At 37.9% G+C, this 12,893-nt stretch overlaps 1 protein-coding gene across 3 annotated transcripts in view; it reads right to left on the bottom strand.

The window, feature by feature from the left end:
- Nucleotides 1-12,893, bottom strand: part of LOC144454048 (uncharacterized) — a 33,313-nt gene continuing 20,420 nt past the window's right edge. For 2 of the 3 annotated variants that reach the window (XM_078150112.1, XM_020984973.2), the window contains 3 exons: nt 7,880-8,006; nt 7,444-7,539; nt 1-3,480 (listed from right to left, as the gene is read on the bottom strand). In XM_078150112.1, the coding sequence (XP_078006238.1) occupies nt 2,258-3,480; nt 7,444-7,539; nt 7,880-8,006 (1,446 nt within the window). In that variant the 3' untranslated portion in view covers nt 1-2,257. Of the gene's footprint in view, nt 3,481-7,443; nt 7,540-7,879; nt 8,007-8,489; nt 11,124-12,893 lie in introns of those variants that run through there. The other variant, XM_020984978.2, reaches the window with a different exon arrangement.

The following is a 12,893-nucleotide window of genomic DNA, read 5'->3' as shown; positions in this document are numbered from 1 at the left end:
TCAGGAAAAATAAAATTAATTTTACACAATTACAGATTCAAATATAAATACAAACACAAATACATGGAATATATAGCAATTATACCAACACATACTTCTCTCCTCAAGTAACTGAGTAGTGTCTTACAAGCTACCATACTTCATGTGAAATCCTAAAAAATTCCTGGAAGCAAGGAAAAACAGAGGTTCTAATTGCAATCCACTATTCCAAGACAACATGCACGATTATGGAAACTGAGGAAGATATATTCATGTGGGGGAGGTAAAAGGATCATAGATTAGAGCTGAAAGGGGCCTCAGAGATCATTTAGTCTAACTCCTTTAAGGATGAGGAAGACAAGGCTCAGACACATGACTTGTTCAAGATCACCCAGGTAGTAAGCAGCAGATGAAGGATTTGAACTCCAAATCTACTGCTTTGCCCAATGCCCTACACTTTTTAAAATTTTCATTTTGTGGATTCAGAATCATGATGGTGGCCTCTGTATTTCAATACAATGTCAAAGTTTTGATGGTTTTGTTTTTTTTAAATGAATCTACAACATGCTAAGAGACCAAAGAATGAAAAATTCAGTTCCAGCAAGGGCTGGTTCATTGATTTGAAGGGCAGGTGTGTTCCACCTGGCATTAAAGTGCAAGGTGAAGCTGTTAGTGATGATGAAATGGTAGATCCAAAACAGCAGAGACACTGCATTATCAAACAGCAGAAAGCTCAACACAGTGATGTTTTAATTCCTGTGGTTTCCTCTATGGGGTAATTCACAGTAAGAAAATAAAAGTAACAAACAGATATCTCAATCAGTCTCTCAGAAAGCCATTTAGTGGCCCTACATCTCTCAAAAACTTTTTTTTTTTACCACAAGTGCCTATGAAAATCTTGTCAAAGGAAATCTGAATTTTGTGAATGGAGGTTTTCCTTCGTCTTCTTATTTGCTACAATTCAAAGTAAGTCAGGAGGCCAGATATGAATTTGATAAAATATATTCTCATCTATCATTAAATATAATTTTAGCTATGTTATTGAATTGCCCTGTCAAATCAAATTATATACTTTATAAAACTTGATATCATTTACTTATACTAATAAAATTTAATGACATATAGTTTTTGTTCTTATTTCTTTAAAAAGTTGATCACCAGGATGTTGACAGGAATGTGACACCTATTGTTCCTACATGAAAAACTGATGTGGCTTATGTTAAACTTAAAACATTTCCTTCCAGTAACATAACCTGTCATAACTATGAGTGCTACCTTTATGTATTCATTTCTTTTGCTCTCAAAGACTTTTTTTGGGGGGTGGGGGAGAGGGAGGAGGAATAAAGCAGTTAGGGTTAAGTGACTTGCCCAGGGTCACACAGCTAGTAAGTGTCTGAGGCCAAATTTGAACTCGGGTCCTCCTAACTCCAGGGCCAGTACTCTATCCATTGTGCCAGCTAGCTGCCCCCAAAGGCTATTTTCTGAAAAGCACTGATGCTAGTCAGGAGGTCTGTGTTCAAATCTAATCTAATGCTCCTTAGCTGTGTTACCTTGGGAAGTCACTTACCCTTCCTGGGCCTGTTCCCTCATCTGTAAAACAAAAGGGTTAGAAGACGTGATCTTTGAAGTCACTTCCAGCTCTGTAATTTTACCACAGTGGGTAATACTCCTTTTACTAACATACATAACCAACTTTCCATGCTTCAACAGACTGCTTCATGAAGTGCACTTGTCTAAAGATGATTTTGTTTTTAAAATAAATTGATTTCTGTAATCTTTAAGGAAAACTTGGAAATAAGTCCACTCCTTACTCACACCAATATAATTCTAGTGCTAAGGAGAGCAAGCCAATTCACTTAGTATATCTAATGAACAACTTCCTTAACCCTACTAAGACTTGCACATTACTTCTGGTGTTTTATCACCAAAAAACAATGCAAAAATGTGTAGGAGTCCCAAACCAAAAAATTAGGTAAAAAAATAAAAATAAAACTACCTAGCAATGTAAAATGCTTATAAACTTAGTCAGATTACTGTTAAATGAATCATTAAGCAAACTGGTTTTAAGAGGAACTGCTATTGGATGAGAACCCCTTGTAAAAACTGGGGAATATATTATGGGAGAAAAAGACACAGTGGGAAAAGAGATGGGGAAGAAGCAGCATATTTTTCATTTCAGTACACCAAACAAAATCATAGCTGGTGCTATTATGACCATAGGGTATTTGAATATGGGTTAAGTCCAAAAGAAACATTTTTATTTACTAAATTCCTAGGATTATTCTCCACTATGAAGTCTCAGATGTCTGACCAGGGCTGAACTGTGCCTGAAAGCATTCCCACATTGAACACATTTGTAAGGTTTCTCTCCTGTATGGATTCTCTGATGTCGAGTAAGATGTACATGCAGGCTGAAGACTTTTCCACATTCATTACATTCATAAGGTTTTTCACCAGTATGAGTTCTGTAATGTTGGGTAAGGTCTGAACTTCGAATGAAGGCTTTCCCACATTCACTACATTCATAGGGCTTCTCTCCAGTATGAATCCTCTGGTGTTTATTAAGAGATGACCTATCACAAAATGCTTTTCTGCATTCACTACATTCGTAGGGTTTCTCTCCAGTATGAATTCTCTGATGCTGAGTTAGATGTGTACTACATCTAAAGGCTTTCCCACATTCAATACATTTATAGGGTTTCTCTCCAGTATGAATTCTTTCATGTTGAGTACGGTCTGTACTCTGACTAAAAGTTTTCTCACATTCACTACATTTATAGGGTTTCTCTCCAGTATGAATTCTCTGATGTTGAGTAAGGTGTCCACGCAGTCTAAAGGCTCTCCCACATTCATTGCATTCATACGGTTTTTCCCCAGTGTGAATTCTTTTATGTCGAGTAAGACATATGCTTTGGCTGAAAGCTTTTCCACATTCGTTACATTTATAAGGTTTCTCTCCAGTATGAATTCTCTGATGTTGTATAAGGAGAGTAGCCTTACTGAAAGCTTTTTCACAGTCATTACATTTATAGGGTTTCTCCCCAGTATGGACTCTCCAATGTTGTGTAAGGAGTGCACTTTTACTGAAAATTTTCCTACATTCAGTACATTCATAAGACTTCGGTACACAGACTTGCTGATGGCTAATTAGGTCTGAATCACATTCAAAAGTTCTTCCATATATATCATATTCATGATATCTCTCTCTAGTGGGAACACTCTGTTCCATAATAAGAACTGAGTCCAGATTAAACTGATTACATTCAGGGGCTTTCTTCTCAGGTAGGATTTTATTCTGGATAACTCTTGTTTGTTTTAGATATCTCTCATGTATTTCTTGTGGGGCCCCAAGCTGATCTTCAGATCTTCTGGTTTCATTTGGCTTAGAGGGCCACATACTATGCTTTGGGAATCTTTCCACTGTTACCTTCTGGGATAATTTCTCTTCAGAAATGTCTTGCTTTGCAGTTGACTTCTTGGTTTCTGGTCTGATCTCCCAGTCTGAAAGAAAGAAAGAAAAATCTAACTGTGTACTGTTGCTTAGGCTATAAGAAAGGAAAGACTAAAGTGAGAAAAGGAGAACAAATATAGGAATAATGAATACAATGCTCTGACAAGTTTCAAATATGGCCCTGGTGTCTGGGGAAAGGATGGAAAAAGGGAGAAAGGGACAGTGATAAGGGGATAACCTTTCCTCCTCTGAGGATCATTCAATCTATATTTATTACCCAATGAAGATTCTGGTAACTATCATCTACCAACCCCCAGGACACTCTCCTTCCTTCTTCAATCAGTTCAGTGTCTGGCTCACAGTCTCTCCTCCATAACTCCTACCCAGATACTAGGGGACTTCAACATATATACTGATACTTCTTCAGGCATTGTAACTTCCAGTTCTTAAACTTACTGAATTTTCACCATCTTATCCATCACTTCAACTCAACTACACAGAGATGGTCATACCCTTGACTTTGCCATTACCCACAAGTGTTCTCCTTCCATGTACTCTGAAACTCCTTTATCTGATTATAATCTTTTATTATTACATCTTTCCTTCTGCCTCATGACTCCTAATCCTGTCTTTCATCCTCGCTCTGACTTCTAATCCATTTAAGCCTCATGTTCTTTCCCAGGTCATCACCTCTGCACAAGTTATACTCTCCTCCCTTCCCCATCTTGATCCAATGTGAACCAGTCCAACTGTATACTATCCTCTTCTTCTTAAGTTCCTTGCCCTCTTATCAGTCTTTTCCTGCCACACCCTAGCCTTGGATTACTCCCATTATTCTTCCCTTTGTTCTTATTCATGTGCTGTTGAATAAAAATTGAGAAAATCATGAAATTGTGCTTGACTGGGTCCAATACAAATTTATGTTTTATAATTTGACCTGGGTCCTTACCCTTCACTGCAGCAAGGCAAGCTTTTAACTATGTCCTTAAATCAATTCACTTCCACTCACTAGAGCAGCTTTTCCAAACCTTTTCATCTTTCCTCAAACCTGATATAGCTTCCCTTGAACTCACCCTATCAGCTGAGGAACTTGCCATGTTTCACTGAAAAAATAGGCCATTTGTCAAAAATCTCTCTTCTTGGGGTTGCTAGGTGGCGCAGTGGATAGAGCACTGACCCTGGAGTACAGAGGACCTGAGTTCAAATCTGACCTCAGACACTTGACATTTCTTAGCTGTGTGATCCTGGGCAAGTCACTTAACCCCGACTAACTCACCAAAACCCCCCCAAAATGCACATATCAAAACTTTACAATTTAAATACAATCCTCTTTTCTGTTCTTTGTGTATTAAAATGTTTGGAAAAAAAACCCCTCTCTTATCCTCTTTCATATCATATCACCAAGTTACCTTCCACCACTATCTCCTCCTTCACCCCCATTATACATGAAGAAGTAGTCCTTCCTTTGCCAAGGCAAACCTCTCTTCATTCACTAGTGATCCTATTCCTTCCCTTCGCTAGCAGATTGTCTTCTCTATCATCCTCCATCTCTTACTAATCCTCAATCTTTCTTTGATTACTAGCTGTTTTCTTGGTGCCTACAAATATCTGTCTCCATCCTTAAAAAACTCTGTTGATTTGTACATCCCTGATAGCTATTGTGTTCTATATTTCTTCACTCATTCATGGTCAAACATCCTTGAAAAGATTTCTATAATAGGTGTCTTTACTTCTTTTCCTCTCACTCTCTTCTTAATTCTGCAGTCTGGCTTCTGACCACACCATACAGCTGAAATTGCTCTTTCCAATGATCTCTTAATTGCCAAAACTAATGGACTTTTCTCAGCCCTCAGCCTTATTGATCTATCTGCTTGGTTTTTAAATCCCTTTATAACCTGGGCCTCTCCTACCTTTCCAGCTTTTTTACATCTTACTCCTTTCCACACACTCTGTGATCTTGACAGCAACCTTCTTGCTGTTCCTTGCACAAGATACCCTATATCCCAACTGTGTGCATTTTCACTATCCCCCATGCCTGGCATTTTTCCTCCTCTCTCTGTCTCCTGGTTTTCCTTGGCTTCCTTCAAGTCTCAACTAAAATCTCTTTCTTGAAGAAACTTTTCCCAGTCCCCTTTAAGCAAGTACCTTCCTCTGGGATTATCTCCAATTTATCCTGTATATATATCTTATTCCTATGTAGTTGTTTGCATATTTTCTCCCCATTTGGATTTTGAGCTCCTTGAACAGACTGTTTTTGCCCTTCTTTGTGTCCCCAGCACTTAGCACAGCACCTGGCACAATGAAAGTATTTTAAAAATGCTTATTGATTATGAATATAGGGATAATCAAAATACATTTTTTGGGGGAAGTGTCTGACCTGTGCCACTGGCTTTGTCCCATGGGAGCCTATGAAGCTATTTTTTTTCTGATTTTTTTTTATTAATTTATTTTGAATTATCAACAATCACTTCCATAAGCTTTTGGGTTTTTAATTTTTCTCCCCCTCCCTCCCCACCTTTCTCCCCTAAGGGGCATGCAATCTGATATAGGCCATACATATACATTCCTATTACACATATTTTCACATTAGTGATGTTGTAAATACAAATTAGAACCAAAGGGGGGAATCACCAGAAAGAGGAAACAAAACACAACAGGAAAAAAAAATAGCAAATAGTATGCTTCGATCTGCATTAAACTCCTATGAAGCTATTTTAACCAAGACATTTCTTGCCTGATATATGGCAATGCCTATCTTATAAATGGTCACCTATAAACTGTTATTCTAAGGTGTATTTTAGTATCATATGGACCACTATCTTCAATGGGATCTTGGGAAAGCTGGGAGTACTGGACATCTTTTCTGAAGCATTTTGCCTCCTTCTTCCTGAAGCACAAAATGCTAGAGCACAGACTGCTAGAGCAGTCTTGCTTAATCAATCAAGGAACCTCTGTGCACCTTAAAAAGAGACCTCATGGGGCAGCTAGGTGGCGCAGTGGATAGAGCACTGGCCCTGAAGTCAGGAGGACCTGAGTTCAAATCCAGCCTCAGACCAAACACTTGACACTTACTAGCTGTGTGACCCTGGGCAAGTCACTTAACCCCAATTGCCTAAAAAAATTAAAAAAAGTAAAAGAAAATAAAGAGAAACCTCATGGAGGCACAAACCCCCAAATGTCCAAGCTTTAAATTCTACCCTGAATGCTGGGGAGGCTTAACCCTGCAAATCATTTACCTGCCTAGCTCTGACTTTTAAAGTCTTCTTTCTCCTTGATCTCTCTTCAGCTTTTGACATTACTGACCTCCACTTTCTAATGGATTCTTTTTCCTCAGGTTCAGGGGTACCACATAATCCTGTTTTTTCTTCTACATCTGTAATCATCTCTCCTCTTTCTCATCTTCTCTATCTTGTTGGTGTGGGCATTCCACTCTTTGGCTCTCTTCTCTCCCTAAAATCTTTCCCTTGGCAATCTAATTATGATCTCACATCTCTATCTCTAATTCTGATCACCCTTTTTAGCTCAAGATCCACACTTCCACATGCCCAAAGGACATTCCCATCAGAACCAAAAAATGAACATATCCAAAAACTGAACTCATGTCATGCCCCTAAACTGCTCTTCCTAACTCGATTATTTCTGATTTCTCAACTGCTAATACTCTTATCCATTACCACTATGTATTAATTTTGTGTTTATTCTGCATAAATATATTCAGACATACCATCTTTCCCAATAGAATGTAAATGCCTTAAGGGTAAAAATAGTATAATTTTGTTTTCTTTGTATTCTCAGAGTTTGAACTCGATGTATTCTAAGATCTCTTTCAACTCTAAGATTACTTCAACATATTAGAGAATCAAATAAGCTCAAGGTATTTGAGGGAATTTATGCCAAAATGACCTCATTCTTATCCACATGCCTAGATGGCTTCAAAGAAAAATTACAAAAGCTAGACTACAATCCCTTTTATTCCTTAAAGTGATTCTTCTGCTTGGGTCTTTCTCACTTACCTGGGAAGGCACCTCTTGGGATTTCCCTGTCTATAATCCAAGGCTCTTCTCCTTGCTCCAACTGGGATATCAGATTTGGCTTATAAACTTGATGTCCTGCTCGGAGGGAAAAACAAAGAACTTAGATGTTTGTGCTAGGGGTAAAAATTATTCCTGCATTAGGTTCTATCTCCTTGTTCCTTGGAACTTCTGAAGGATGAGATAATACAGCAATATGAACAACAAACCTATCTATTTTATACTCTTAAGAAGTAAACTTTCACATAGAAAGAGGGAACAGGAACACCCTGTTTTTGTGCCTAAAGTGAATTGAGAATTTCTAATCACTCAGTTCCAAGTCTCTAAACAGATAAATGTTTTAGAGTGAGAAGTTTTCTACCATTTAATGAGTGGGGAAACAAAATAACCTTAAGTCACATAGGAATACCACACTTACCAACTGAGACCAGGTTTCTATAGTTCTCCAGCATTACATCCTTGTACAGATATCTCTGATCAGGGTCCAGTCGCCCCCATTCTTCCTGGGTGAAGTCCACAGCCACATCTTTGAAGGACAATGATTCCTGAAATGCCAAACACACTCCTGTTCAACCTGGCACCATTTATTGACATGGCCTTGGAGACAGTTGCTAGTGTCAGAAAAAGTGAACAGGACTATATGTTCTGATAATTTTCAAAGGTGCCTATATTCCAAGTAAATTATTTACTGATTTCATACTACGTGGACAGCACCATTCCTGACTAAATAGGAGGTTCAAAAGAGGAAAGATACATAGTCAATGTCATTGATGAGGAAACAGTTTTGTCAGAGAGGAAAGAAGACATGGCAAAATTGGAGTACGGTAAAGTGTTAAGTTATGAAAGTATAGAAAGTAAGTGCACATGATCCAGAATAAAAGGGGACCCGATTAGGTAAAGGAAACAAGTGAAGACTTCATGGAATTAATAGAACCCTAAAGTCTTAAAGGATCATGAAGGCTATCTGACAAACCTCCCATCCAATGGATGAATACTTATGCTCTATACAACCTCTCTGATCTACTGACCTTGTGAAATTATTTAATCTCAGTTTGAAGACATTAAAGAATAACTCCTTCATAAAGCTGCCCAATTCATTTTCATGCACAAGTGTTCAGGTTTTCTTGCTTCTATTGAGGTGCAACTTGCCTCTTTTAAATTCCTACCTGTTTCTAATTCTTCCATCTGAAACAAAAAGAATCAATCACATTCATAGTTTATGTTATAGTCCTTCCAACTGTTTAAAGATAGCTGCTATGTCTTTTCTAAATCTTTTTTTCCAGTCTAAACACTCCTAGCTCAGACACTCATTTCTCATATGACATTTCTTTGCTTTCCTTTAAATGTCATATATATGTGTCAATGGCCTCATCAAAATGTGGCATATAAAATATAGTACCCCACTGTAAATATAGTTTGGTCAAGCCATAAAAAAGCAGATCTCCCTTGTTCTGTATACTGTAGTTCTATTAATGAAGCCTGATGCTACAACTGCTATTTGGAGGAGAAGGGTAGCAATATCCTATTATGTCAAAAAAACTTAATACAGTCAGTTAGGATAGCCACTTAGGCAATAAGATATTGGAGATAATCAATGTACCCACTAAGTGGGGCAGGTATGTACTTTCAGACTGCAGAAGCTATAGTGCCACAAAGTCTTGGTTTGGACCATTACATTATGTATGTATCTTCCAAGATCAAGTCTTCAAGGCCTTCCAAGAATCTATATTGGCAGTAGTTGCCTTGCTCAAACAATCCCCAGGGGAGAGCCCATAGAATACTAGCAAGCAAAACTGCCCTACCAATCTTTTGCCATCTAAATATTAAATGCACAGAAGTGGTAGGGGTTATGTAACAGAAATATTCTTATTCATGGAAGTACTTTATCTGAGACACATACATACCATCTGGGATCCTTTTTTCTTCATGCTTAAGAAGGGCATTTGTATCCTTTTATTTATTGAGAATTATTGTCTACAGCTGTTATTCATTCCATATTTTAGGAAGGATCCAAGGCTAAAGTTTATACAAAGTTGGACTTCTGTGGGGAAGGTAGGGCATATAACCTTAATTGGATTAGGGCTTCATACAAGTAGAAGACAGTCATACACACGTGTGTGTGTGTGTGTGTGTGTATACACATACATATATATAAATATATGTGTGTATGTATATGCATGTATGTGTATATATACACATATGAATTATGGTCATTTTTGCAAGCCAAGTAATGCCATCTAGGTTCACCAACGCAACAATGATTTTCTAGCATTTAAGAATGACATGCTGGCAAACCTCTTAGCCTTACTCACAGCAACTATATTAGGTAGATAAGACTGTGGGTCTACAATATAGACAATATTTATCTTAAATATGCTATTGCTTTGGTGTTTATAACATTCAGATATTCAATTTGGCCAATGGGGGAGTTAAACCCAGGTATCCTCTCTTGCCTTTGGGATTAAAGAATCATAAATTTAGAGCTTCAAGGAACCACAAAGGCTATCTAATCTCCACATTTTATAAATGAAGAAACTGAGGCCTGTAAAAGTTAAGTGACATGCCTAAGGTCACCAAAGTAATAAGCATTAGAGAGGGTATTTGAACCCTGGTCCTCTAACTCTGATGTCAGTGCTTTTTCCACTGTACCACTTCGATTGCCTAGGGCATATCACTGGAGTTCACTCAGTTGACACTGGGGTTCTCCTAATAACAATATTTTATGATGGCAGGTTAAACTGTTCCAATAAATCAGTAAACCACAATGTTTCAAAAGATCATTCACTGAGTCCTGCTATGGCTCCAGGTGAACTTAAACCTCTCAATGTCTGGTGGATCAAAGCTGAATGCATTTCGAGAGACAAGTGAAATGGCATGTATCCTGCCTGCACAGAAATTATTCAGTGAAGGACTATCTGAGGAGAGACCATCAACCTTGTTCAAGAGCACCAACCCTGCAATGCCATCTGGGTGGCAGACTGCTTGTTCCACTGAAGCCCATCCTTGTAGCAGATACAGTAATACATTGTAGGGGATATACTTGTTTTACATAAGGGGGTATAAATTTTGGGGTCCCTCATAAATACTATTATCTGTGCCTACAGTATGTGGAGAAAAGCACAAGAAGCTCCATCTTTATTTTTTTTTTATCATGACACTGCAATGCTGCCCATGGGGGCCTCAGGGCACAGCATGATGCCTTATCAGCAGGTCACCTGATGGTCTAAAATTTTGCTGTATCAGCATTCATGGTGGCTGGAATAGGATCAGGTTGTTATAATGGTAGATAATCAGTGGCAGAAGACCAAAAGGTCCTTGTGAAGACCCTGCATGCTCTTGGCAGACTCAGGATTTTTCCTCATGACTCTAGTATCACAAGGGGCTAGACTTCAAATGGATTTACTACTACTTTAGCCAAATCTGTGGTCACACCGAGTTTGTGGTGGTTAATTAATTTCTCTCCATTGTGTCACAAGAAACTGTCTGAATCTTCCATCCACTCTACAGAAAGCCTGTAGTTTTTGAAGGATGTGGTTCAGGATACCAGTGCATATAATATAAAACTAAGAATCATGATACATTGATAAATTTGCAGATGCTTACAGAAGAAGGCAAGGCTATAGTTCTTATGATAATATATTGTCCATAAGGTAATGGATAGATGGAAAGAGCCTATCAGGACATCCAGAAATTTCTGCAATGTTATATTCTATACAACTGCAACATATCTGTGAACATTCTTTACTTTAGGCAGGGTATAACAAGAAAATGTGCTATACTCAGACTCTATTCTTCACCTCTCTTTGGTCAATGTGTCAAAGAATCATCAAAGAAATACTCAGGCTAGCTAAGAAAAGCGTCAACAACCTAGTGCTCAAGCAATACATCACTACAGTTAAAGGAATGAAGCAGGTGACTAGTGCAGAACCAAGTTTTAGTCTGGCTGTAACACATTCACTCTGATTCATTCTCTTCAATGCTTACATAGGTCCTCCGTGCTTAGCATATCGGGCAGATGTTCTCTTTTGAAGCTCATGACATCTGTCTGCCACTTTCTCTCCCAACCATTTCAAATTCATTTATTGACCTCTAGGCTAGTCTCTAACTTTCTTTGATGACTTCATGCCTGACTCAATCTTCTCCATCCATCCTCTGCCATCATAATCATCAATGACCTCAACAGCCTTTATTGATGACCTTCCCATGACTAAGAACACTCAATTCCTGGGACTACTCCACTCTTGAATTCTATCTCTCAACTTAATTTTAGCCACCCACCAAACTTGGTTATACTGTAAGTCTTATTCCCACTCAGTTGTGAACTGGTCTCACTGTTTTGGAAAACAATTCTAAAATGTGTAAGACAATTTACAAAATTTCATTCTTTTTGACTGAATGAACACACCACTGGGTTCATAACCCCAGGGAAGTTACTGACAGCAAGAAAAGGCATATCTTTAAAAAAAAATACTTATAAAGCAATATTTGAAATAGCAAAAGGTTGAAAACAAATTATGAGCCTAATGACTGGGGGATAGCTAAACAAATTGGGGTACAGGAATATAATTATTATGTTATAAGGAACAATAAATGTGAAGAACTCAAAGAGAATGTGTAAGAAAATGTGTATATGTGTGTGTGTGTGTGTGTATGTATCAGAGGCAAAAGGTTTGGCAATGACTACAACTAGGTAAACAAAGACAACAATAAACGACAAAAAACTTTAGGTCAAATAAAAGTGACAATATTTGTTTTAATCATAAAAGTATAAAGTTATATGTAGTATTGGCAACTTTGTCTGACTGTTTTCACGAATGTACTTTGTGGCTAGATCATATGTTTTTCTGGGTTTGCTTTCTCTGTTAAAAAAAAAAACACCAAACTACCCCACTTCCAGGATCTTGAAATCTACAATTTCCTTCCACACCTGTAAACTTTCTCTCACTGAATCTACTCTGTCTTCAAAATGGCTTCTGGTTTAGCTCCTTCTCCCTATTTTCTCAGTTTATTACCATGTCACATATAATACCTTTCACTAAGCATAGGAAATTGGGAGTAGGCTCATCTAATAAAATTCAAGTGGCTGTGCAGAACTAGCTTGTATACAACAACTTCCATCATTATTTACTTCCTCAATTCTAGTGCATGCTATGTGTGTGTGGGCTGTGGAGTACTACAAGCTATGGCTCAAGGGCTGGCAAAATATGGCTCATGGGCCAAATCTGGCCTGTTGACTGTTTTTGTATGGCTTTTGGGTTAAGAATGAACTTTCATTTTATCTAAAAATATTTTTACTCTTTAAAAATAAATTTAAAAAATCTACATTCCGAGTTCACAGGCCATACAAAAATAAGTGGTCCAGATCTGGCTGGTGGATCATAATTTGCTGACCCTTGAGGACCAAAACAAGTACTCTGTGAACCATTCCCTAA

The sequence above is a fragment of the Phascolarctos cinereus genome, unplaced genomic scaffold (assembly GCF_003287225.1).
Source record: "Phascolarctos cinereus isolate Bilbo 61053 unplaced genomic scaffold, phaCin_HiC Scaffold_2;HRSCAF=192, whole genome shotgun sequence".
Lineage (NCBI taxonomy): Eukaryota > Metazoa > Chordata > Mammalia > Diprotodontia > Phascolarctidae > Phascolarctos > Phascolarctos cinereus.
The sequence above is the reverse complement of the archived record's forward strand: the minus strand, read 5'-3'. Positions and strand labels throughout refer to the sequence as shown.